This window comes from Moschus berezovskii, chromosome 20 (assembly GCF_049115385.1).
Source record: "Moschus berezovskii isolate FMDL1 chromosome 20, NW_MosBer_1.0, whole genome shotgun sequence".
NCBI classification, from domain to species: domain Eukaryota; kingdom Metazoa; phylum Chordata; class Mammalia; order Artiodactyla; family Moschidae; genus Moschus; species Moschus berezovskii.
In genome coordinates, this window is record NC_142479.1 from 55,952,044 (window position 1) to 55,977,915 (window position 25,872).

Genomic DNA, 25,872 nt, shown 5'->3' on the forward strand with positions numbered 1-25,872 from the left:
GGGCCCCTACATGACTTCAGCCCAGAAACCCCATGTCTGCCTGCAGCTGGGCACCTCTGCAACCCATGCCTGTCAAGAGTCGTACCAGCATTTGGGATGCTGTGGGAGGGAATGGTTGAGGCCGCCTGGTGTGGGCTCCTTTGACTTCGACAGGAGAAATTCTTGGAGCCGTAGCTTCACCTCGGTGCTGGCGATGGCACCTGTGGTACAGGGCATGGCTGACTCAGGAGCTGGGGGCCAGGACCCCACGGCTGGGGGAGGGGCAGGAATCCCAGCTGCGACCCCCCCAACCCAGAGGCACCCCAGCCTCACTCTCTTTGCTCTTCTCCTTGTTTCGAAGGATGAGCAGCTGCTGCTCGAGCCGCTGCTTCTCCAGCTCCTCCTGCCGCTGCTGCTCCCGCTGCCGCTGCTGCTCCAGTTCCTGCTGCCTCTTGGCTGCCAGCATCTCCTGCTGCTGCTACAGGGGCAGTGGAGAGGAAGGGTGAGCCAAGTCCAGGGCAGGGCTCGAAGGTCTGGATGCCCCGGTCCCCACACTCACCTTGAGGTGCTTCTGCAGCTGGACTTCATGCTGCCGGGTCAGGTGGTCATGCTGTTTCTGGAACTCAGCAAACAGAAGCTGCTTCTGCAGCTGCTGCTGCTGCTTGAGCGCCAGGAGCTCCTGCTGCAGTTGCTGCTCCCGCAGCGCAGGGTCGACAGGGCCTGCCAGAGCCCCCCGCAGCTCCACGGGGCTGGGGCTGCCTCCTCCGCCGCCCCCCATGGAGCTGGGCATGGCTCCTGGCAGCACCGGCTTCACCTCTACTGCGGAGAGAAGAACCAGGAAGGGGTCAGCAGGCCATCTGCACTGGGCCCTGGCTGCCATGCCTGGGGCCCAGAAAACTACCAGACAGGACTACTAGACCCCAAGAGAATGGGGGACGGGAGTGAGAGGAGTCAAATCCCTCTGCTCCGTGAATACAGCCTTCTGCCTTCATTAAATGAGACTGAAGCCATGAACTTCACTACAAAGACGTGCCTAAATAGAGCAGGGTACCTGGAAGATCATGACTATTTAACAAAGATGACCACTGGACATTTTATGTGAATTATTTGGCATGTGTGTGTGCTATGTCACTTCAGTCGTGTCCGACTCTTTGCAATCCCATGGACTGTAAAGACTGCCAGGCTCCCCTGCCCATGGGATTCTCCAGGCAAGAATACTAGAGTGGGTTGCCATGTCCTCCTCCTGGGGATCTTCCTGAATTACTTTCATGATAAGGAAACTGAGATTTTAGAGAGGTTTAAGTAACATGATCAAAGACAGCCCAGGTGATTAATGAACCAAATGAAGTGAAGTCGCTCAGTCATGTCTGACTCTTTGAGACCCCATGGACTGTAGCCCACCAGGCTCCTCCGTCCATGGGATTCTCCAGGCAAGAATATGGAGTGGGTTGCCATTTCCTTCTCCAGGGGATCTTCCCAACCCAGGGATCAAACCCAGGTCTCCCGCATTGCAGGCAGACAGTTTAACCTCTGAGCCACCAGGGAAGCCCCAATGAACCAAGATGTGACTCCAAATCCTATGCTTTTTAACCACCACCTTTTCTGTGCTTCCTCCCCCACCTCTCAACACCACACTGTCCCTGCCAAGAAGCCTATAGAACAGGAGAAACCAAGGCATCGACATTGATTCTAGAACTGATGGGGCTGGCAGCCAGGGGCCCCAGTAAGCCTAGGAAAGGTCTGTGGATACCCCCATGGCCAATGGACCGTCTATCCATTCTCCTGTCCCTGCCTCACACTCAGCTAGGGCAGATGGGGTGGGAGGGTGAGGCTATGGGAACGGGGTGGGATGGGAGCAGGAGGCTGCAAGGGAAGGGGGTGCAGGGCGACCAAACCAGGGACTGGAGGGGGCTGGGAGTCAGACTCGCTTCCTTTGCTGGATTATCTCCTTTCAACAGTTTTATTGTAATTACCCTGAAAATGCCGCTATATATAGAGTGAGCCAAACAGCAGCTGTGCCTGGGGGGAGGGGGGAGGAGAGAGAGAATGGGCGGGCAGGCGCAGGGAGGAGGTGGGAGGAGGAGACAGGAAAGGAAAGGGAATTAGACAGGAAGAAGGGTAACGGCAGGGGTGTGGGGGGCTGGAGCCCAGGCAGAGATCTCAGAACTCCAGTTTCAGGGAGAACCCACTGGGAAGAGAAAAGGAGTGGAGGGACCTGCTGGGCCCCCAGACCTTGGGTCCAGGCCCCCTAGTGGACAATGGGCCAAGGGGCCCCAGGGAATGGCAACAGATTCCAGTGGACTTATGGGAAAAGATGGGTCTCGACCTCTTGATCCCTGTACACTGTCCTCTGGCCGCTCAATGTCATCACTCCCCACCACTGCCCTGTGGTTGCCAGGGCAACTAGGCAAACACCACGCCAGCAGGGAGCCCCAAGCCCAGCCCACACCCCACAAAGCCTCCTGACGCCTGCAGGAAAGGGAAGGCAGGCTACCCACTGCCTGGGAAGGAGGAAGTGAGAGAGGCTGAGCCAAGCTGTCTTGTTCTTTTCCATTTCTTTCTCCAAAGACAGCCCTCACTTTCCCCATGCCGGTCCAGGGAGGTCACGGGGAGCTGGGAAGACTTTCTGGTGGCAAGGAGGCCTACGCCAACCCAGGCCTAGAGACGGAAAGACCCTACCATTCTGATGGCAGCCAGAGTCCCCTGTCCTCACAAACAGGCCCAGGCCTCTACCACCATCCCTTATCAGGAGTGGAGAGGGAGCCAGGAGCGGGGTGAAGGGCTGAGCTAATAAGAAAGGCTCCCACACCTTCTGCGGGCTATGAGCCTGGTTCTCTCCAGGGAGCCTGAATGAATGTCATCAAGGCAGGGGCAAGGCCCGCTGAAGGCCAAGGTCGTGCCATCCTCATGGCTGAACGTGGCCCCCGGGACCCACTGGAGGTGGGAGAGGGAAGGTAGCCTGAGCACAGGCTCTCCCTCGCTCCCCAGCAGCCCTTCTTCCCCCAGCACAGGCGGGCACATTCCTCTGTGGTTTGCCCGCCAGCCACACTGACGACTCTGCGGCCACAAGGCCAGAGCCACATCTGCAGGAGTGGCCAGATGTGGCCAGGAGGGTGGGGTTACACACACACACACGCTTGCTCACTTTCCCTCCCAACCCATGTCCTGCCCCAGCACCAGGAGGAAAGACCCTGGGAAACTACAGAGGCCCTTTCTGGAGGTGGACAGCCCTGTCTGGGGTGCAAAAGCAGGGTGGCAGCAAAGAGCCAGCAACCAGCCTCGGGTGTCCCCAGCCCTGGAAATACCCAGCAGGGCCCCAGGCTGGCTGGAGAGTTATCTGTTCCTCGGCAAGGCTGGCTTGGCCTGTGGAGCTCTGATCGCTCGGCCAAGAGGTGGACAGGCTTCAACCTGCTACTCCCGGCAGCTCCAGGGCTGTGGGAGCCGGATGCCAGCCCGCCCATCCAGGGAAGGGCAAGGGTCCAAGTGCTCCTGGCTCCCAGCAGATAACCCTGCTTGGGCTGGAACTGCTGCCAGCAGTGCTGGCTTCCCCTGCCGGAGCCCTGCAGAGAAGGCACAGGCTCAGCTGAGGGGACTCTCCCACCGGGGCCCCTGCGCTGCCGTCGCGGCCGCGGCCCCATTGGTATGCAGGTGGTGGGGCAGCCAGCAGGCTCCACAGCACAGTCTTGTTCCCACACAAGCAGGAAGCACAGGCGACTGGGGAATATTAATCTGCAGGCCCTGTGGGGCCCAAACAAGACGCGGCACCCCCTGGGTCTGCCAGGTAGTAACCCAGCTCCATCCAAGATGGACAGTGCCGAGACTGGACAGCTGGAGTCAGGGAAAGGGTCGGCGGTGGGGTGGGAGGGACACAGGGCCCTCCAGATATAGTTCTCTGGGCACACAACCTACAATGTGCCACCCCTCGAGGATCTGCGCCCTCAGCCAGTTTGGCATGAGCAGAGCAGGTGGCAGTGGAGACCATCAGGACCGAGCACCTGGAAGGGGAAACGGGTGTGTCATGACAGGAAGAAGCTCTCGACCGCCTCCTGGTGGACAGAGAAGGAGGGGAGGACTTCTGGAAAGGGAAGAAAGGAGATGCAAAGACTACTGGTCCCTAAGAGGGCAGGCTGGGGACCCTGGCTAGCGAAGGCCAGGGAAGGGATCACGTGGGAGGGCACAGTCCCCCATCCCATGCCTCCACCTGACAGAGTTGCAGGAAGTCGAAAGGAAGCCAGCAACTGGCTCAGGGACCTCCTGCAAAGGGAGACAGAAGGGACCAGGTCTGCCCTGCTCCATACTGCACCCCTTCCAGGAGCTCTGACCTTGCCTTCTGGGAGCCAAGGCCATAGGAACAAGCAGTAATAGCATCCGGTCCCCCAGCTTTCAGCAGGACTAACCAACACTGTCTCCCTGGAGAAGCCCCAGCCCAGGCAGCTATGTGGGCAGCCATGAGAGTGTGGCCCCGCACGCACCAGGCTCTGGCTCAGAGGGAACCACTCTGCCCTGCTCATGGGGACAACTGAGCAGCACTGGTGACACTGTAGTGGACACTTCCTTCCCATCTCGCTGGGCTTCCAGTCTCTCCATGAACCCATCAGCCCATCAGCCCAGTGGGGGCTCCCACAGCAGAGTCTTTGGGCGGTATAACCAGGGATAGCCTGGCTCCTGGAGTGACGGGGGGCGGGGGGGTGCAGCAGGGGGCAGGGGAGATGACGCAGGTGCTGACAGGGTAACCTCTGGGAGGACGGCCAGCACAGGCTTAGACTAAAAAGAGAGTGCCCAGGCAAAGGGACACTGCCCCCAGGCAGACAAGGGATTCTAGGACACGAAGAGCAGGTTTCAGCAGCACCTTTGGGAAAAGGGTTCAAAATAAAAAAACAGATGGAGCTGCCCAAGGGCAAGGTCAAGCCTGCCTCCTGCTCTGAACAGACCACAAGCTATGCCCCAACTCTCAGCCTTCTCTTGGAGAAATCACCAACTCCAGTGTGCCTGTGACCCAAACTCTAGCAGCAGGGAAACGGTACCTTGAGTTCCCCCTGGAGAAAAGTCCTGGGGCACACCGCAGTGTGTGAACCCACTCAGCAGACCTAAGAAGCCTAACACTTGACTCTAAAAAGACCCTGCTCCTGGAAGCCCCCAGCCACAGAAGGCCAGGGGAAGGAGGGGAGCCAGGGTACAAAGAATATGAGGGAAGAGGGCATCAAGCAGTTTGGAAGGTCTACACACCCCCAACAATAAGAGGGAAGAGACTTCCCTGATGATCTGTTGGTTAAGACTCGGTCCATCCGACGCAGGGAGGATGGGTTCGATTCCTGGTCGGGGGACCTAAAATACCACAGGCTGTGTGCCGTGGCCATACAAATAAATTAAATCTCCAAAAAAGAGGGGAGAGGGAGAGAAGGAATTCTGTTTCAGCCGGCTCGTAACACGGATGAGGAGACCAAGCCTCTGAGGCGGCTCTGCAGGAGATCCCTCCAAGGAAGTAGCAGGGCCTCAAACCCACGTGTCCTGACTCCTGGCTCAAGCGGGTTCACGAACCCCATTGCCGGGCATCCTGGGCCCTGGAGAACTGACCCCTCTGGAGAGTAACGGGCTGGCAGCCCACCCTGGAGGGCAGCGTCTTCCACCCACAACCAGGCCCCCCAGGAGCTCCCTCAGCAGGCCAGGGAGTCAGCAACTTCCTTAAACGTCCAGTGACCTCGTTCTATGCCTCTGGAGAATGGGGAAAGGCTCTCATCCCTTTCCTGGCCTGGAGGGATTTTGGAAGAAGGCAGGGAACAGCATTTCATACTCCTCCCCGTGACGCCGATGACCCCTCCCCACCGAGGACGGTTTCCCATGATCTATTTCTGTGCTCTTACGTGACTAGCGAGGCCAATTTAGGTTCGACAGGTTCTACCACAATGCAGACAGTATTTCCACATGTGCGAGCTGGGGATGACTCTCACCTAGCAATTTTCCCAACTCCTCCTGCAACGCAAGCCAACACACATCACGTAATGGTGAGGAGCGAGGGCTCTGGGGTAAGAGACGCCAGGGTTCAAACCAGGCTCTTTCTGGGGCAAGACACTGAGCCCCCTCCCTGCACTCCAAGCAGGCATCTGTGAAATGGGAGAAAGAACCCACCTCCCAGAGCTGCCGGGGCTCCAGAGAGATAAAGACATGCAGTGGAGCTTGGCACAGAGCCTGGGAAAATCTCAGGAGGTACTGGTAGAGGCTATTAATGGCTCCTGACATTTTTGGTGTGTCCTGGACCACTTCGGCGGTCTAGCAGAGCCTATGGACCACTTCTCAGAATGTTTCTAAAGCGCATGAAATAAAATACTCGGGATTCCATGGGAACAAGTTCATAGACGGCCTGAATTCTAAGGAAGTCAGGCTCAGACCTCTACCAGGATGAAGCCTTAGCTCTCTCATGTCAGACTGTCCCAAGGTCACTCTGTGGTCCTGTCCCAATCAAATCCCTTCCGGTGGGCCCCACACAACACAAGCTGGTGTGGCTGGAAACAATCCCAGAGCTGGAGGAGGCACCCCTTGGGAGGAGCCTTCTCCCAACGGCAGCATGTCTCTCCTGCCTCCCTTGCCTTGCTACCTCCAAGAAGGACCACACTGTCCTCTGAGGCTCACCCCCCAGCAGTGGGGTCCCGCCGTCCCTTCAAAGCATTTCTTAACTCAGATGAACACAAGTTGTGGTCCATGCTGTCGGGGAACCAGCTTCCAGGGGTGTGAAAGCCTATAAAGGCATCTAACTTTTCTGTGCCTGCTGCAGACAACACTCCTCTCCCCAGCACCATTCTACATCCTCCTGAGGCCAGGACTCAGGGGACCCTAAGCCCCTTCGAGTCAGAAGCAACATGAAACCTAGACGGGTGGGATGTGGTAGCAGGTGGGAGGGAGGTTCAAAAGGGAGGGAATACATGTATATTTATGGCTGACTCATGTTGACGTATGGAAGAAAACAACACAACATTGTAAAGCAATTATCCTCCAATTAAAAAGAAATTTTTTAAAAAGCAACATGAAACTGATTTCAAAGACTCTTAGAATGTCACTGAAGGAAGGGCCAGCAGGATCCGTGACTCAACTCCCCCAGGTGACAGAGGAGTAAAGTAAAGCCAGAGATGGAAGAAATTCATCCAAGGTCACCCGGAAAGGAGGAGGCAGGGCTTAATCCTGGGTCTTCTGGTTCTCTCTTGTTGCTGTTGCTTAGTCGCTGAGTAGTGTCTGACTCTTTTGTGACCCCACAGACTATAGCCGGCAGGCTTCTCTGTCCATGCGATTTCCCCGTTAAGAATACTACAGTGAGTTGCCATTTCCTTCTCCAGGGGATCTTCCTGACAAAGGGATCAAATTCACTTCTCCTACACTGGCAGGCGGATTCTTTACCACTGAGCCATCAGACAAGCCCAGTTCTCTCTTGCCTTCCACCAAAAACCAAGAGAAATCTAGAAAGTTGTTCCTAAATTTAATGAGAGATGGAGCAGAGAGCTAGACTCTGTATGAGGGTCCAGGGATCTAGACAGGGCAGCTGGCTGGCCCCCAGAAGCCCAGAGCCAGGAGTGTACGGGAAAAGGGCAGCAAGTGAAAAGAATCCCAGAAACCTTGAGGTAGACTGTGCCTCTCAAGGGTGGCAAGGTCTTAAGCATAAGGGATGCAGAGCCCTGGATGTTGTTATTGTTCTGTCGCTCAGTCGTGGGCGACTCTTTGCAACCCCATGGACTGCAGCATGTTAGGCTTTCTTGTCCTTCACTATCTCCCAGAGTTTGCTCAAACTCATGTCCATTGAGTCCATGATGCCATCCAACCATCTCATCCTCTGTCACCCTCTTCTCCTCCCGCCCTCCATCTTTCCCAGCATCAGGGACTTTTCCAATGAGTCGGCTCTTTGCATCAGGTGGCCAAAGTATTGGAGCTTCAGCATCAGTCCGTCCAATGAATACTCAGGGTTGATTTCCTTTAGGACTGACTAGAGCCCTGGTGGAAGGCACAAGTCATCTCTCACTAGCGAAGATGGAAGGAGTCACTGGTCTTGGGCTTCTCTCTGGAGGAGAAGTAGATTTACTTCTCTCAGCCCAGCCATTTTCAGGAACCACTCGGGCACTATGCTAGAGGCAATTAAAAGGCACACTAAAGACATTCTGAGTCTGCAGCTGCTGCTGGGACTGCTTGTTCCATACCTGGGATGGACAGCAGGGGCCCCAGGGCAGGAGCTCCGTCTCTCCTCCGTAAGCACAGCCCAGCCCTGAGCATCCAGCAGGGTGCCCTGTGCCCCTGGCCACTTGCCATAATCCCCAACCCCGCTGGCATTTAGATACCTGCTCCCCAGGGTCTCAAGATGCCCTCCGTCTCAAGATTGCCAGGCTGCTGGGGGCTGGATTTGACTCTGACCGGGGCAAAGGCCTCCATCCCTCTGTTGTAAGCCCTTCTCCCAAGAGTCCCAAAGCTCACTGAGGCCTTCTAGGGAGACAGGCAACACCCACTGGCAGGCTGCAAGGCCCCACGACCCCTGTCCACGGGACCCCTGTCCATAAAGCCCTTACGCCAAGCATGGTCTGAGCCTACCTACTTACATCGGAATCATCTGAGATGTGTTAAAAATGCTGGATCCTGGGCCGCCCTGTGGAATATGAAACTTAGGACTGGGGGGAGCAGTACAGTTTGGAAATCTGCATCGTAACATATCCACTTGGTAATTATGTGGCAACTGGAAGTTTGAGAACTACTTTCTCACAGTGTCCCCCGGATGGCGACACTCATTTCTGCTGCCAACCTGACAGCTGTTACAGCTGTGTGCATGGACACAGTTAATTTGATTTCCTGTCTGGCAGCTGTGCAGCAGGGAAGGGACAGCTGAGGGTCTCAAAAACAAGAGGAGAGGATGAGGTAGGAGGGGATGGGGGCAGGGGAGACTGTCTGAATGGGACAGGGCGTTCAACTTTATTCCTGAGCCCGCTTCTCTCCCTTGGGTCGAAATCCTTACACGGAGGAAAATAGCTGATCCGGTGGCCCCCAGGATTTAGAGTCTCCTCTCAGAAACCTGAGGAGTCCCCAAGGCCAGACTGGTCTCTCTTGTCGAGGAGCACAAACTTTGGGAGCTCAAAGACAGGCACACCACGTCTGGCGGTTCAGGTTGTCACTGTACAAGTGTCCCCAACTGAAGGGCCAGGTTGGGGGCTGAAATCTAGTGCATGCTCCAAGCATGCTAAGCCATCCACTCTGGTATGAGTATATAGCCACCTGGAAGAAAGGCTGCCTTTTAAAAATTTGTACAGGGAAGCTCTTGTGTAGGTTAGCGGTGGCCCTACACAAAAACCCGAGTCCAAAGCCCAAAGTCATTTACTCTGTGACCTTCGGCAAGTTCCGTAACCTCTCAGATCTTTCTCAACTGTAAAACGTAACTATTAATACCTTTCCAAAGGAAACAGGTAAGGAAAGCACCGATACCCATCATTTAGTACATTATAATATTAATTTCCTTCCCACCTAGTTTCGCCCTTTCGATCTTCCCACACCCCGACACCCACACACCCACCTACCTAGCCAAGCTTGGAATGGTATGAAGAATGTGAACAAGAATGTCCAGGGGACAGGACTATCCAGGGGGTGGTCGAGTAGCTAAGCATCCGAGTTCCCAATGCAGGGGGCCTGGGTTCCATCCCTGGTTAGGGAAAAAGACCCCACATGCTGCAACTAAGAGTTCACATGCCCTAAGACCTGGTACAGTCAAATAGATAAATAAATTTTTTTTAAAAAAAAGAATATCTAGGGGAAACCCCAATACCAAACACAAACCTCACGGCACTTCCCAACATCCACAGCATCCCTTCCCGGCATAAGCGGAATTCACACCCTCCCTCACTAGGGAAAAAGAACTCCTCCTCCATGCCTGCTTTTAACATCCTGCACATTGCCCAAGCAGCAGCTCTGCCCAATCCAGGCCAGAGGGAAATCCAAGGCCCAACAGAAGGGAGCAGGGGAACCCCAGCACCGTGTTCCCTGGGAATCCCACACCCAGAGTTCAATCTCCTGGGTTTCCTGAGCCTAGACCAAGCCTGAATGAGAAGGGTGCCTAATTTGGGCTGCAGGGGGAGCCAGGCAGAGACCCCATCCATCAGGGCAGCCCTGATGGCAGTAGCAGAAGCAGTGGTTTGTCCCCCTCCTTCAGCAGGAACGGTGGAGAGCAACCCGCAACCTTCGTGGGCTTGCCTGCCAGGACTCTGGCTCACCCACTGGGGCAACTTACCCTATCTGTCTATTCACCCAGAGGGCCAAGCCCGAGAATAGAGCCCAAGGATCCTGCTGTCAACCAACCCTGGATGCCAGCCCCCTCAAGCAACATTCATTCATTCATGTGCCAGGCACTGTGCTAAGAGTGCACAAGAGTCCAGAGAGCCAAGGATACCCCTCAAATAGGGTTCCAAAGACTTGCTGCTGGAGTGCGCAAAGAGCTCAGGGCAGACACCCACCCTGGCAAGCCCCCTTTCCTCAAACCCTAGGGCTGGGGAGGCCTAGCGACACACACTGCCAACCAAGTGCTCCTGGACACCTGCTTTTTTAGCCACAGGCTTTTGCATCCTGTCTGGAGACGGATCAAGAGATGGGGAGAGGGGGTGGGGCAGGGAGGGGGGTGGGGAGGGAGGAGGGGACGGTGGGGGGGAACACCAGGCTGCCTGGGCCCTCATCGCTGTGTTTATCCGGGGTGGATTTTTTTTTTAACCCAAAGGTTAAAGCGTTTCTATTTGAAACATCTATTTACATTCCAGAGTCCAAAAAAAAACAAGGCAGCCGAGATCCAGGCCTATATCTGTCCCCAGCCGCGTCACAGACACAGCATCAGAGCTGCACAGGGGGAACATTCTTAGCCCTCTCCCCGAGCCGCTGAGGTGACTCACGCCTCCCTCCTGCCAGCATGGACCACGCCACCACTCAGAAGGCTAGGCAGTGTGCGTGTGTCAGTTTCGGGGCCGGGGGGGGGTTGGGCACGGGGCAGGCACAGGGATCTAGAGAGCTGGACTGGCTGCAGAGGCCAGGGGGTTCTATGCAGAGATGGGAGCCTTTAGGAAAGGGATGGGGGCAGCAGGGATCCAGCCTGCAAGGATTCTGGGGTCCAACTTGAAAGAAGAAGAGAGGACATGCTGAGGAGGAAACTTCAGGTCAATGGCCAACTGCTTCTGGAAGGCAAGGAACAGTGGGGACAGGGCAGGATGGGTAGACTGAAACGGCATCTGCCAAATGGGGTAGAGCTGTCCCCCTAAGCAGAGATGCTCTGCACAGTCAGCCCTTTGCTCTCCAAGAGACCACCATGACTCCCAGGGGCTTCAAGGTTAGAAGTCAGCAGATAGGGTTTTTAGCTAGAGCTGTGGGCTCGACTGGACCAGGGCTAGACTGGCCCCCTGTATTTACACCCCTCCCAGGGGACTACACACAGACTCTGCACCGCTGACCCTAGGGTTCCAGTCCCATCCCAGAGGCCTGCACAGCAGGCATCCTCAGGGCTGGTCCCCAGAGTTATGCCACGACCTTAGGAGACCGCAGGGGCATCCCTGCCCAGGCAGATGGCTGGCCTTGTTTGAAGGGTTTTCCAATCTTCCCCAAACCTTCATCCTCTGACACATCCCAGTCCAGCTGCAACCTTATCCCTGGACAGCTTAGAGCCAAATCACGGGTGCCTGTGCAGGCACACTGGCTCTCACCTTCCGATCCAAAGCCTGGGACCCACACCCACCTACCCAGAGGCAAAGACTCCCAGTACATACACACACAGACACCCACACCCAAGTGCCAAGCCACTGCCAGGAGGGGCCAAGTGGGCATGGGTCCAGCAGGCCCCTCCCTAGAGGAAGCATCTGGTGGTGCCGGCCTGGTGGGGAGGCTGTGCCAGGAAGGCCTGATGCTGCCAACAGGTTCCTGGGAGGGAGAGAGGGAGTGGCTCAGCCCTGGGGGATCCCACCCCCAGCCAAGAGTCCCTGCTGAGAAGGGGGCAGGGTTAGGGAGTCCTCAAGCCCTGTGAGCCTGAGTAACATTCCTTCATCCTCATGTGTTGACAATAAACCAAGGCCTGGGGGAAGGAGAAATATGGGGGATGGGGGTGGTCAAGGGAGCCAAGGCCTCCAACATCCCAGTTGCCAGCCTCTGCCTAACTCACCAGAACTGGACAAGCCTCCTCCCCAGGTGTCTGATTCCCAGGATACTCTCACTTGTGGACTGACAGGCATCACTGCAATGGACCCTCTGACCCCAAGAACCCACCAGAGGAGCTGGCGGGGCGGGGGGGCTGGGGGGAAGCCTTTATTCTTATGGACACTCTGGTTCTAGTTTCTTCTCTTGTCCAGACCTGGGAAGCAGATGGCCTGGAGGCAGGTCACTGACCCACTTCCTCCCTTCTTGACCATGGTGCCAACTAGGCCAGGATCGTCTAGTAATCCACAGCCCCCAGCAGTGGATGCCGACCCTGCCAGCGGCCAAAGAGATGCTGCGCAGTGCAGCTGGAGGGTGTGGTGTGGAGGGCAGGTCTGGGAGAGCAGGGGAGCCCACCTCAGAGAGCACACCTCCCCTGACTGCACATATTCTCAACAAAGACCTCCAGAAAGATCTAGGCAGGACCCCACCTGGGTGAGACCTGGAGCCAGACGCTCAGCCACAGAGACTAGGATGCCCAATGGCAAAGGGCAGGCGGGGACACGGAGGCACTTACCTGTCACGGGGATGCCGTGCAGAGGGGTCCGGGGCAGGATTTCCAAGGCTGGTTCCCGGCCTGGCATCCCATCTGCTGAGAAACAGGATTCCGTCTCATAGATGGTCTGCAGCATCTCCACCAGCCCCTGAGCCTTGGGCACTAGCAGCATGCCCGGGAGGGGCCGCCTGAGGCGGGGAGTCAGCCACAGGGAAGGTGGTCGGGCAGAGCCCTCACGGCTGCTCGGGGGCTCCCTCAGGCCACGGCTGCTGGGACCAGTGCGGCTGCCGGGACCAGTGCAATGGGGAGGTGCTTCATCCGGTCTGGGCACTCCTGGCGGCAGGAGGAGCCAGGAGCCCCAGAGCTACGGGCCCAGCGCCCCTCTAGAGGGGCATCCGACCACCGGCCTCTCCAGAGCTCCCAGGAGCAGGGTCTGGCTGAGCACTCAGGGGACAGGAAGGGGAGCTGGGCAGGCAGGCGGGCTCTCTGTGTTCCCTCCCAGCCCTGGGTGACAGCTCTGGGCCCGGCTCCCTGCTCCTCCTTCCCAATGAGCCGCCGGCAGCTGGCAGGAGACTGAAATAGCAGTTGGGGGAGGGCCCTGTCTATAAATAGGTGGAGCATGCTCAGGGAGCCGCCGGCCGGCTGCCAGGAGCCCGGGCCTGGCGGAGGCCCCATGGGGGGGAGGGGGAGGCGCGTTCCACCCCAGGAGGAAGCGCCAGGGAGGGGGATGGGAACCGGGAAGAGCCTGCACTCAGGGCCAAGGCCACAGAGCTGGGTGGCCAGAGGCTGCGCTGGGGCAGGGCTCGGGCTAGAATAGCCATACATTTGGGGGCACCTCTGGGACTGCTCTTGGCAGGCGAGGGGCTAGAGCCCCCAAAGCCCGACTCCGTCCTCTATGTTCCCTCACACCGTCCAGAGCAGATAAAGCAACTGAAAGGGTCTGGGATAGGTGGGCAGACAGGGCCACCAGGCCAAACCGTGCATCTTCCTGGGAGTCCTAACAGCCAATGGGAGCCGATTTACCTTCTGCCCTCTTTCAGACCTGGGAGGTGCCTCCCCGCCCCCCTTGACCAGCAGGGAGATCCCTGAGCAGCAGCTAAATGGTGGCTCCCTCCTACCTATTGGGGTGTCACTTCCAGAGGCTGCTCAGCTTCCTTCCAGGGGGCAAAGAGACCCTTCTAGGACAGGCCTCACCCCACCCAGAGAAGGGAATCTGGAAGCACCTGCCTGTGCTCAGACCACAGGTAGCTCTTCCTGCGGCGAGTGCAATGCTAAGTAGCACATAGGTCACCTCGTTTATTCTGCACGATGACCTCGGGAGAGAGGTGCAGACGGGGAAACAGAGGTACAGAGAGATGAAGTCACTCAGGTCATACAGCCGCTTGAATGGTAGGGCTGGGACATCTGAAGTTCCTGTCTGAGCTCTAACCACCACAGCCCCTGCTTCCTGCATGGGGGGGGCACATGAAACTGCCCCAGGGTTTCCAGGAACAGGTACAATGTCCACCCCCTGGGGACCCAGGTAGGAGGAGACCTGGGGCTGCAGCCCCAGTAAGAAGAGTTGAGGGGCTGCCAGCATCCAGCCCTTCCCCATCAGCTCCAGGCCTGGCAGAGCAGGGCCCGCTCCTGAGGCCCTGCTGGGACCTGAGACTGGTGTGCCATGAGGACCAGTGATAACCCCACTGACGCTTCCCACTGCTGGCCCACCCCTCCTCCTGAGGTTGTGCCTCCCACTGATACAGAGATCCCACTTGGCCCCCTGACCTCACTGAAGCCTTTTAATAGCCTGGTTATTCCTGGGTCTGTGTCCCCCTCCCCCTTCTTGATGTCACAGCTGCTATTTTGGAGCCCCCTCTTGGCCCCTCCTTGCCCCCAACTCTAGGCATGGAGCCAGGGACACCTGTCCTTTCCCTGGACTGGATGACCTCACCCTCCCGTCGGGAGCCCAGGAGGAGCTGGCCAACCAAGGACACAAGAGATGTGGCTCCTGCCAGCTGGGGACAGCAAAGGGGCCTCCTGGCCTCAGGTGGAGAGATCACATGGATGGGGAAGGGGCAGAGGTGGGCTGTCCCAAGCACTAGTCTGGCTGGTAAGATGGCTATGAGGGAAGCTGGAGGTTAACAGGCGCTCTGAGCCTCAGCTTCTTAGTCAGGACCCACTCCAGAAAACTGGTGATGGAGCAGTGTTCCCCACAGAGGTCTAGAGTTGTGGACACTTCAGAGTAGGTCTGGGGACTCTGTTCAGCACCCTGCAGCCTAAACTCATCCTGGCCAACCAGGCTCCCCAGAGAGCAAGGGGAGGGAAGGTCAAGGTCTCCTCAGCAGGGTGACAGGCAGAAGTCTCAGGGGGAGCCCAGAAAGCTGGGGGTAGCAGCCCGTCCCAGCCAAGACTCCACCCACCCACGCTGAAAGCAACTAGAAGGGCTGGCTAGCCCTGTCCTGGCTCTCTCTCTGCCTGCCCCAGGCACAGGTGAGTATGGTAGGGGAACCCTGTTCTGGAAAAGAGGAAATCATCAGTCACAATGACTCAAAAGGCAGGGCCCCCAGAACGTGGAGCAGTCAGAACCCTAAAGAAACACAGCTCCCTGTTGAGGGAAGCTGGGAGCCCCCGGGAGGCTAGGCACCCAGAGGTGGCCAGAGCAAGGGGTTCACAGCAGTTCCCAGCACTGCTACAACTTTCAGCAACAGCTTGAAGTGGGAAGTAAAGTGTCAGACAAAGCCAGACGATCCTCAGCATAGTTCCCAGAATCCTCCAGGGCAATAAGAGAAGAGGCCTGGGACAGGGACAAGTGTCATTTTTTTTCTTCTGAGGTTCAAGTGATGCAACATCTTCCTAACGTCTAACCTCAATCCTTCCTGCTTTATAGGTTCTCTCCTCGGAGTTCATGTCTCTTCTCCATGCCCCATCCCCAGCTCTCCCATGCATGTGTCACCCCACCAATCTTACAGAGCACCCACCAAGAATGGGTCACCGCAGCCTCATGAAAAGCAGGCACCATCCCCTCCAGAGCCACCATGACCTCGTTTGCTCCCTCCCTCCCTCGGAGGCTGGGCTCAGGCCTCCTAACCCTTTAAATGTAGAAAAGGAGAACCTAAAGTGGCTCCTTAAGCTCGTGAAGGCTCCCATCTTCTGGGCCCAAAAGGCCAGGATAGGGCACTGACTGTAACAAAGAAACCGAAATCTGCTTTGCGCAGAGTATAAAAGTCGAGGGCTGGTGAGGGGGTATCCTGGATGGAGTGCAGGGTGCAAGCTGCCATGGGGCCCTGGAGGCAGACCTGCCTGATCTCCAGTTCTCTCCTGTCCTCAGAGTCCAGTCATGCTGGAGCCTGTCAGCATGGCCCAGGAGCCGCCATGTGCCAGGTCCCATGCTGGGTGCTGGCTAAACCCTCTCATTTGAGACCCAGCCCAGGGAAAATGTGAACACCTACTGTGGCATCTTCCACATCCCCTCGGGGTTGACCCTGCCTCCTCCAACCATTCCATGCTAAGCCTTCAATCCCTTTGGAATGGTGGGACAGGGGAGGGTGGCGCCGATCTCAGTCCACAGTGAGTTCAGAGGCATGCCAGGGGGCATCAAAGTGGAGAAGGGACACCATAGTCCACTTCCCAGACCCCTGCCCCATGACGCCTCTGACCCACTTTCTCCTCCTTTCCTGGGGGTGCAGAGGCAGAGGCTGAGCCTGAGGCTGGGAGGGAGGACGCTGAGGTTCCTGGCTCCACCCCACGCCTATGCCCCAGTTTCTCTGGTCACCCAGAAAGGAGGGGGCAGCCAGGAAAGGGAAGGAGAGAAAGTGTGCAGCGAGCTGGGAGGTGCTGGGCAGGCAGGTGTTGTCATGAAGCTTGTCTCCCTCCCACGCTGGGGCTAAGGAACCCAGCCGCCTCCTCCTGGGGCCCTGTCGCCATCTAGACTGGCTCAAGGGGCAGGCCTTCCCCGTGCCCACGCCTCTTGGCCACAGCATGGAGGACAGGGCAGTGAGGGACCAGAATGGGCCCAGGCCCTAGGACAGTCACCCACTGATGGGAGCAGGAATGAAAATGAAGCCTCAGTCCTCAAGCCTCCCGGTGCCTAAGGAGAAGCCAGATACCAAGCAGAGGCCTCCTCAGGGAAGCGGGCAGCCCCATCAACAGCCTCTGCTTGTCCTCCCAGGACTGCAAAAGAGGCAAATCAGGTCAGATGCTGGCATCTGGCCCAGCCCAGAGGGAAGTGGATCAGCTCCCACTCCCCGGGGAGGACTGGGGAGCCCCAGAAGTAAATCTCTCGAGATCTCCACTTGTCACCCCTCACCCGGAAGACACTTTCTCACTAACTTGTCCGCTGTGAGGGCAGGGATGGATCATCTCCTACTTTTCTTTTCCAAACAGGAAAGCTCTTGCCCTGAGACAAAAGGAGGGAAACTGCCCCCTCACCCAGGCCTGCCCTTCTGAGTCCTGAGGGAGACAGAAGTGAGTCTTCAGGGACTTGGGAGAGGGTCGGGGGGCTGCCCAGAGACCCGGGGGACTAACCACTCTCCTCATCCCCACCTTTAGCCCCAGGCCTGCGGCCACATGCTCTTCCTAAGCTCCCTGCGAGGGACACCAGCTACAATTCGTAGTTTCGTTAGACTTCCGTGGAGTTCAGGCAAGCAGTTTCCAGACTTTTGCCAGGCACCCGACACCCACAGCCTCAGCCCAGATGCCACCCTGCGCTCTGGGAATGGCAGATGCTGGTCCCCTCGATGGGGGAGACTGTGCAGAAGTTGGCCCTCTCTCCCGGTCAGAGCAGCTGGAACTCCACATCGGGGAGAGGAGGCCTGGAGCCCCAGAAAAACTCGGTAGGAAGGGACGCTGCCCCTGAACAATGATTCCAGTCTGAACCTGGCAGCAGTCCTAAAACCAGCTTTCCAATCTCTGGCCCCCTGTCCTTCCTCCTTGCCGAACACAAGCAGACGGCATCTCCCCCTGCTGGGGGGAGCGAGAAAGCCAGCCAGGAGGTGCAGCCAATTCGATGGGCCCCTCCTGGCCGGACTCAGGGTTGATGGACCCCTCCAGCCCCTGCCAGCTCTGGGACAAACGGCTACAAGGAGGATTCAGCCCACCTGCATTTAGAAAGACAACCCACTGACCTGATACAGTCGAGGTTGATCATCTTAGCCTTTCACTGTAAGGCACTAAAATCCCAAAGCTGGAAAATGTCCTTCCAGAGCCACCAACAGATGCCTCTGGCCAGCTCCCATTCCCCTGGTCAAGGGTTAGACCCCAGGCCTGGTATGACTAGATATGGCTCCCAAACAGGTCAGTGTTGTAGCTCCGAGGAAAGAAAAAGTTGGCACTCCTGTTAGCACAACCGACCCTGAGAGGGGCAGCATCCAGCTGAGATGGCCAAGGGACTGTTGAGAACCCACCAGGCCTCTCCTTCCCCTTCGCCAGCCCATCCTCATAGGAGGAAGCAGGAAGTCAGGGTAGCCCACCCTCCAGCACCAGACCTCTCTAAGTCTAACGCCTGGCACAGTCCCTGCAGGGGAAATGAAGGCAGGCATTGGCAGGAGGTTCAGGGGGGGACCGCAATCCCGGCAGGAGAGGGCCCAGTGACAAAGCTGACTTGGTGAATCTCAGGAGCACAGCCTTACCCAGCTGGCACTCTACTCTGTCTTGTGCCTGGACGATGTCATGATGGAAAGGGCAACAGAAGGGGGCACAGCCTTAACCAAAACAAAGGTCACAAAGCCAACCAATCCCACCAGCTTCTGGCTTCCCTGAATCTGTTGGAAGCCCTGGGACTGTGGTCAGAGCCACACGTCACCAGCACGCGGTCCTCACGACAGGAAGCCACCAGATCAAACACAGTGATGATGACGGGGAATGAGCTGGGCCTCGACTCCTCCCTGATCCTGCTGTGCACCATCCTGCTAACTGGTTTCGGTCTCCAGGCCCTAGTTTCCCTGTCTCTAAAAGAATGAAAGGTATCTCCCACCCCTGCAGAAAAAGATGTAAGTAATAGGAAGGGCTGGGGGGGGAGAGTGGTGGTTAAAGTTGAGCAAGATGGACTCTGACCCTTTTAAGTCTGTGCAGAAGGAGACAGCCAAGGAGGGAAAGCAGTTATTACTCTGACCACACTGACCCATGACCCCGCTGTGAAAGCCCTGAGGGTCCAGCTCAGGCCGCTTGGACACATCCACATGGGCACACATCCAGACTCACCCGTGCACAAAGCTGCCTGGAGTCCCACCCACAGACTATTTCTGGCAGCACTAGGCAGGCTCCTAGGAGCAGAGGGGAATAAGAAATCTCATGGTTGGAGACCCCAAATGAAGAATCTCCCCTGTCCAGGGCATGTCTACCTGGACTCAAAGAAAAAAGCCAAGTCTCCTCTGCCAGCCCCTCACCCCAATACTATTCATCCCAGCACAGGCTAAGGCGGGAGGCCTTGCAAACCTCCACCGAGTAAAAGAGTATAGAACACAGAATATGGAAAAGAGTATGGAACTTCAGCAAGAAGAAAGGACACCACCACGACAAGGAAGCTGGGCATTCAGCTATCAGAGGCAACTTCTTCCAACATCATCCCCAGACCTCCCGGGGGGGTTCAGGGGCACACAGCCCCCTCACCCCTGCCCATCTTGGTGAACAGGGGCAGGGTGGCATGGAATTGAAAGCCCCTGAGTCAAGAGGGCCAGCCTGGGATCACAGTGGGACCTATGCCCTCCCAGGGCTAGGCTGGACCATCAACCCATCAACTTCAGGACTGCCCCTGAGTCAATCACTTTGGGCTTGCCTCTGTCCTTTACTCACCATGCTTCTCCACTCCTGACCCCTCGTTCCCTTATGGCTCAGACCCTGAAGATCAGCTGGCCTGGAGTGGATATACCCATACAGCCCATTACATCCAAAGCCACCCCAGGTGCCTTCTCCAGCCTCCCAACTCTTACCCGACTCGGTCGGAGAGTTCATGCCGGCTCTGGGCCTGCAGGAAGCTGGCGTTGGGGGCTGGGACGGGAGGGGGTGGAGCTGCGGTGATGTCAAGAGAGACAGACGATAACAGACAGACGGACGGGACAGGAGCCCGGGGCCGCTGTGCCTCTAACGCCCATCCGAGGCCATCCTTCGGGGCGAGGCAGTCAGGCATTCAGAACGGCATTCCTGGGGAGAGATGGAGCAGGGTTAGCGGGCCCCAACTCAGGAACCTAGGGGTGGAGGGAGACCTTGGAACTTGTCAGTTACATCTAGGGAACAGAGGGAGGGCCACCTGCCCAGCAGCACAGCACTGGACCAGACCTAGTTTCTTCTCTTTCTAACTGGTGAGGCTGCCAGCTCTCAGGGGAAGGGAAATGGCTATGGTAACCACATCCAAACTCCCTTTCAGGTGACCATGTCCACTGCCAGGTGGGGAGATCTCAAAGACTCCCAAGGGTGCCCGATGCGGGATAGGGTGTGCGCCAAAGGTAAAAGTGCAGGAAGGCTTCTCAACTCTGTCCAGGGCAGTGGAGAGATGCAGGGCTGATCTGGAGCCCCTCAAAGAACTTAAGGGAGAGACTGGTCTTCCAGCCCCATAGTCTGAGCTTGGATGTTCATCTTCTCCCTACTCCCAGATCCTAGTGTCACCCAACCCCAGAAACGCCAAGTGCTTCTGTCTTGATCTCCCCCATTCAACAACAGGTTGCCCTCAGAGAAAAAAGGGCAACAACTGCTCTTTCTCTACCCATTAACTATGCTGTTTCTAAGAATTTCGAAAGACAGAGACATTCATCCCACATCCGGTGCCCTCTGGACTAGGGGTCCAAGGCCCACACCCAGGGCCTTGCATGTGTTGTATAGGTTGTGCCCCTCCGAACAAGGTCTGAAATCCAGCCTCTGCTCTGCCTGCCAAGCTACACAGGTTGAATCCACCCAGAATAAGGGACACTGTTTTCCAGTCTGTACAAAGACTCCAAGATATCCAGCAGCAGGCCTGCTGAGGCCAGTAGAGTAAGAGAGTATGTCCCAGTATTACAGAACCATGTGTTTCCCAACTGTCTCCACTCCTCCAGCTCCCCAACCCCCTCTAGCCCCACAGCTAGCCCTCAAGCCTCAGACACTACACGTGCACCCACCTGGGCCCATCCCTAAAGAGTTCATGATCCACCCTAGACGTGATCTCATTCATTTTTTTCCAAACGAAGACAGGCCTTCCAACACCTAGTGAAATGGAGGGAGCAGGAAGCAATAGGCAGGGGCCAAGTTTTAAACCCTAACTCTGCTTCCCAAACTAGGAAGAGGCAGCCACTTCTGCCCCTGGACAGCCTACCTCCTGGCCGGATTAATTCTTGGTAAACTTTGCATTCTCATCAAGGATGGCCAGGCATGAGGTCCATACAGGGCCGAGAAGCCCAGGAGTCAGCCGTGGCAGGGACACAAGAACACAAACATTGACACACACACAGGTATACTGCACATATACTAGGAAGATCTAAAGTCTTCTACTGCCCCCTGGGCTTTGACTCGGTAGCCAGGGAAAGGTGCGCTCAGATGGGGAGGTGGGAGTAGGCCGAGAGAAGGGGCTGGATGGCTCCCAGCAGGCACAAGTGTGGGGCAAGGTCAGAAGAGGCTGTGCAGGGTTGGGGCCAAGCTCAGGAATGCAGCAGGTGGGGCTGTTGGTGCCCTGGCAGGGCCCGCGTGGGCAGACAGCTCAGCCCATGCCCACCCCGGGGCTGGCGCCCGGTCCTGCTCACACCCTTTCCCGTGGGCTGGGGAACACAGGTTCAGAATTTCCCACGATTCCCAGCAGCCTGAGTGACCCAGCCCGTCTCCTCAGTGAAAGGAACCTCCACAACAGGGCTCTCAGGAGGGGCAGAGTCTTCACGGGCCAAAAACTAGGTTAAGATCCGCCCTGAGCCCCCATCAGTCCTCAACCCCTGGAGAGAAGAGGAAGGGTGGGGCTCCCAGAACTCCCAGGAGGCTCGGGGCTCTGAAAGGCCACACTCCGGCCCACACTACCCACCCTACCGCATGTAACAGGACCCCAGCGCCCCCGTCCACCTGCAAAGAGTGTCTGCCAACACTCCTAGGAAGCCTCCCTGGGAAACAAAGCAGCGTTCACTTTGATCGTTCATGGGGACAGCCATAGATATTTGACTGCGAGTGGAGGGAAGGGCTGAAGGGGGAAAAGGGGAGCTTAATGGTGAAAACCTGAGCTGCCTGGTCCCTCCTCAACCGGAGAAACTCACTACTGACCATTGTTATAGGAAGGTCGGGGGTGGGGGGCAGTTGGGGACCAAGTGCTCCGTGGCTCCGGGCACAGGAGCAGTGAGCAGACTGGCTTCCATGACATCACAAGCAGGCAGACCCCAAGGTCCTGTCCGCACCCCCTGAGAACTCTTGTCTTCCAGTCAGACCTCTGTCCCACTCCAGGATCCAAACCCACCTTTCACCTCCAACCAGGGTGGCAGAAAACCAGCTGCATCTCATGGCTAAGCCGGGGGAGGAAGGGCAAAACATCCTAGGGTGATACGCCCCACTCCATTCATAGGCAATACAATCTCCAGTGGAGGGTGGGAGGAGAAGGGCAGACAAGTGAGGGACAGGCAGAGGATGCACTGCCTCAAAAGCCCCAAGTTCACAATGTGCCCCACAGGTATCTCATCCTTCAAGGAACCTGAACTGCACCACCACGAGGCAGCTCCCTCTCCCAACACACCAGCTCCAGCCCTGCTCAAGACACGCCCAAGTCCTGAGCACTGAGGGGCCGGGGACCCAGGTGAGCTGTCTGAACCAAATCCCGTGAGACTGCTCCCAGTCTGATATGTGCCCCCAAAGTCTTCATCAGAAAGCCACAAGCCCAAACATCCCATCCCAAGGCACAAAGGAACTCTCATCTTGACCCCTCCTGACCAGGGCCCCAGCCGATCACTTTCCCTAGCCTGGAGCCTTTCCCCAAAGCTGGCCCACCAGAAGCCTGGAGGCTGATCAGAGCCAGGAGGGGTGGCTGACTTGGATGTCAGGGCCCAAACTAAGGGAGGGGGGAGGGCGACAGGGGAGGAAAAAAGGCACCAGGCTGACAAATTCATTTTTGCAATCGGCCCATTTCTGTTTGTCTGCTCAGACGCAGCTCCAGGCATCTGCACAAGCCAGATGGAGGGAGGCTGCTATTTCTAGAAAAAAAAGAGGGGGGGTGGTGAGAGGGGAGGGAGGGACGAGGCAGAGGGCAGAAGACTGGGTCTGTTTGCCCTAAAACCTCAGGCAGAAGGATACCCCCTCACCAGCACTACCAGACAGGGTCCCCATTCAAGAAAGGGCTGGGGCTGGGGCTGGGGTGAGGTGGGGTGGGGGAAAAGAAAGGCAGACAAAGTTTAATTAGCCAAAGTCGGCTACAATAGGCCCCCTCACGGGCTGCATCAGGTTTTCATTCATGAGCAAGCGACAGTGCTCCAAAAATGCCAAGAACCGCCCCCCCTCGCCGTCTCCCCCCCCACCCCCCACCAAGAGGAGTGCGTCCTCTAGCAGGCTGGCTGAGCCTGATGCCGTGTTCCAGACATCCCTCCTCAAAGGGATGTGAGTAGGAAGAATTAATTATTAAAGAGCAGCTGGTACTTCAGCACCAACTGCACTCCCCCCAGCTCCTAGAGCTGTTGCCCCCTCCCCCCTGCAGAAACACAAACTACCCGTGCCCCTCCTCAACATCCCCAGGCCCCATTTCTAAACACACAGCTAACATGCCACCCCTAGGGAAGGGAAAGCAAACCTTTGTCTCTGCAGCTACTTAGAGTGGGTGGGGCATGTGATACTGCCAGCGCCCCCCCCTCGCCCCCCGTTACTCCATCTAGCCACAGAGAAGGGTATACTGGGAAGGGGAGGCTGGCACAGAGCTAACGTGTCCTCCATCCTTGCCCCCAAGTAAACTGCACCTGGTATCTGCTCTCCGGCCCCCCACATGCATACCTTCCCAGGATAGACTGGAGATGCTGGTGGACCTAGTCCTCTAACTCAGAGACCCCCGCCTGCCTTGTCTGGACACAGCCCACAATCAAGTTCAGGGGGAGAAAAGCAAACGGAGGTTTCAAGAGACGGGGCAGAAGGCAAACCAAGAGCTCCCCAAGCTTTGTGTTTAGGAGGAAGAGGAAGGAGGGAAGACTGAAATGAAAAAGCAGGCAGCCCCCAACATGGCTCACCCACCATCCCCAGCCCAGCCCAGCGTCTCAACAGCCAGCACAGGCTGAGGAACTCTGATGCCTAGAACTCAAACGGAGGACCCTTCCTGCCTACATCCTCTAAACCTGAAGAGGCCCAAAGCAGGACCCAGCTCCAGGCTCCAGTCCTTCAAAGCAGACTGGTCAGGGGTCCTTCTGGCTAAGACTCCTGGATCTCTCATCCGCTGCCTCCTTTTGGTCCTGTGGTCTGGCTCCATCCTTCCCTCCCAGTTGGACCTTGAACCCAGTTACCACCAAACCCACTTACCCCAACCAACCGCCAAGGCTAATTCCAGGCCCCAGAAGTACAGTGGTCATTGTCAGAGTGGTGGGTCTCTTGAGCACCCCAAAGCAGCTGCAGCTGCCACCCTTCCTCTTTAGAGATACACCTCACCTCAGAAGGCCAACCAGGGAGTATCAGGTGGTCACCTCCTCCCCAAAATGAGGCACTCCCACCTTCCCCTCTTCTCCTCCACCAACCAGCCTCCCAGATTAATTACTTATTATCCAGCCAGTTCTCATCTCCCCCAGGACCCCAGAGAAGGGTGGGGTAGGGAAGCAGCTTCCCCGAAGTTAAAAGGCACGGGCAGCGCCCCCTCCCTCTGTGAGACACAGGGGTGAAAAACGGGGGACATCCACCCCAGGCAAGAAGTGTGGGGGGGTAGCTTTCATCTCCTAGCTCTCTCTCTGGCTCCAGGGTGTCAGACGGGAGAAGAGGGTGGGAACAAACGCAGTAACGCCTCACTAGGGGAAGAGTGCGAATAATGGGAGAGAGAGGTAAGGTGGGCCCGCCGGCCCCCTCCTCGGGCATGTAAGTCAAGGACACAAAATCAAGGATGCGTTCCGAGGTATGGGTAGAAGCGCTGTGGGGTGGGGGCGCCCCTCACCTCAGAGTACCAAGAAAGGCTGTCCAGCGAAGAGGGGTCTGCACAGAATTCGGGTGCAGGGCTCAAATCGCTCTGCAACGCAGAGCGCGCCGCCCGGGAGAGGGCAAATCAGACAGCCCTGGCCGGTCTCCGGGCCATTCGGGGGTGTGGGTCGCGGGAAGACGGGCCCCTCCCTTACCTGTAGGGAAGGCGCCCCTGCCTGGGAGGGGCAGGGAGGGGCGCGGGCAATAACCCCGAAGCCCGGCTCCCGGGCTGGCGATGCTCCCAGGGGGCGCCGCCTGGCACCCGGGCGCCGGGAGGAAGGAAGAGGGGCGCGGAGCTCGGCGCGCGCTCGGGGAGCCCGCGGGCAGCGACGGCAGGAGGAGGGGGCGCTGCGTCGCGTCCGGGGAGCCTGGGGGAGATGGGATCGGGGCTGGTGCGGCGCGCTCACCCCCTGCGGCTGGAGCTCCGGCTTCGCGGGCGGCGGCGGCAGCAGCGGCGGCGGCAGCAGCGGCAGCACCTCCTCGACGGCTCCTCCATCTTTGCGGCGGCTCCTCCGGCTCCGCTCGCCGCCGCCACCAACAACAACATTCGGAGACGTCACTCCTGTCACGTGACCCTGCCCGGTGCTAAAAATAGACCCAGACCCCCCCCCGCAACTTCAGCCGCCACCAACCCCTCCCCTCTTTCTTGGCCCTCCCCGCCGGGCGGGGCCAACAGCGCCACCGTGACAGCTTCTTAAAGGGCCAGTACCCGCAAAGGATTGGGCTGGGGAGGGGGAGGAAGGCAATGGATCCGAGCCCTTTGAGCAGTGTTGGAAGCAGCGTTGTGGGCTTACGGGTTTGGTTCTTGGGGGCTCGGCCCTTGGGATGCACTATTTTCCTCCCTGCGCTTCCTCCACTTCCTTTTCAGACCGTGGATGGTGCAATCGTTGCCTGCCTAAGCTTCTCCCTAACACGCCCTCCCGCGGTGGGGGAGGGGACCTGGGGACGGATTCCTAGGGGCTGGGAGGGCCTTGGAGGCCCCATCTAGGGGGCCATGCTGGGGGTGGATGTCTGGGATAAGCCTCGAACCCGCCAGCTCCGACCGCACACACTAAATCTGTGTCAAGCCAAAAAAAAAAAAAAGACTGGGAAAGGCCAGGACAGGGTTGTAATAGTCCAAGGCCTTCAAAAGGAAGACTTCCGGTCCCTGGCTTCGGTGCCATCCTCTTTTA

General features: G+C 57.6%; 1 protein-coding gene across 6 annotated transcripts in view; it reads right to left on the reverse strand.

Annotated features, from left to right (window-relative positions):
• The window catches only part of HDAC5 (histone deacetylase 5), a 36,772-nt gene extending 11,508 nt beyond the window's left edge, over positions 1–25,264 (reverse strand). Inside the window, exons 1-6 of one of the 6 annotated variants that reach the window (XM_055408001.2) lie at positions 25,108–25,264; positions 19,558–19,768; positions 12,674–12,745; positions 539–795; positions 313–457; positions 86–200 (exon numbers count right to left, since the gene is read on the reverse strand). In XM_055408001.2, coding sequence (XP_055263976.1) covers positions 86–200; positions 313–457; positions 539–795; positions 12,674–12,745; positions 19,558–19,579 — 611 coding nt within the window. In that variant the 5' untranslated portion in view covers positions 19,580–19,768; positions 25,108–25,264. Of the gene's footprint in view, positions 1–85; positions 201–312; positions 458–538; positions 799–12,673; positions 13,208–19,557; positions 19,769–25,107 lie in introns of those variants that run through there. The other 5 variants (XM_088829156.1, XM_055408000.2, XM_088829155.1 and 2 more) reach the window with 5 other exon arrangements.
• Positions 25,265–25,872: the final 608 nt, after the last annotated feature.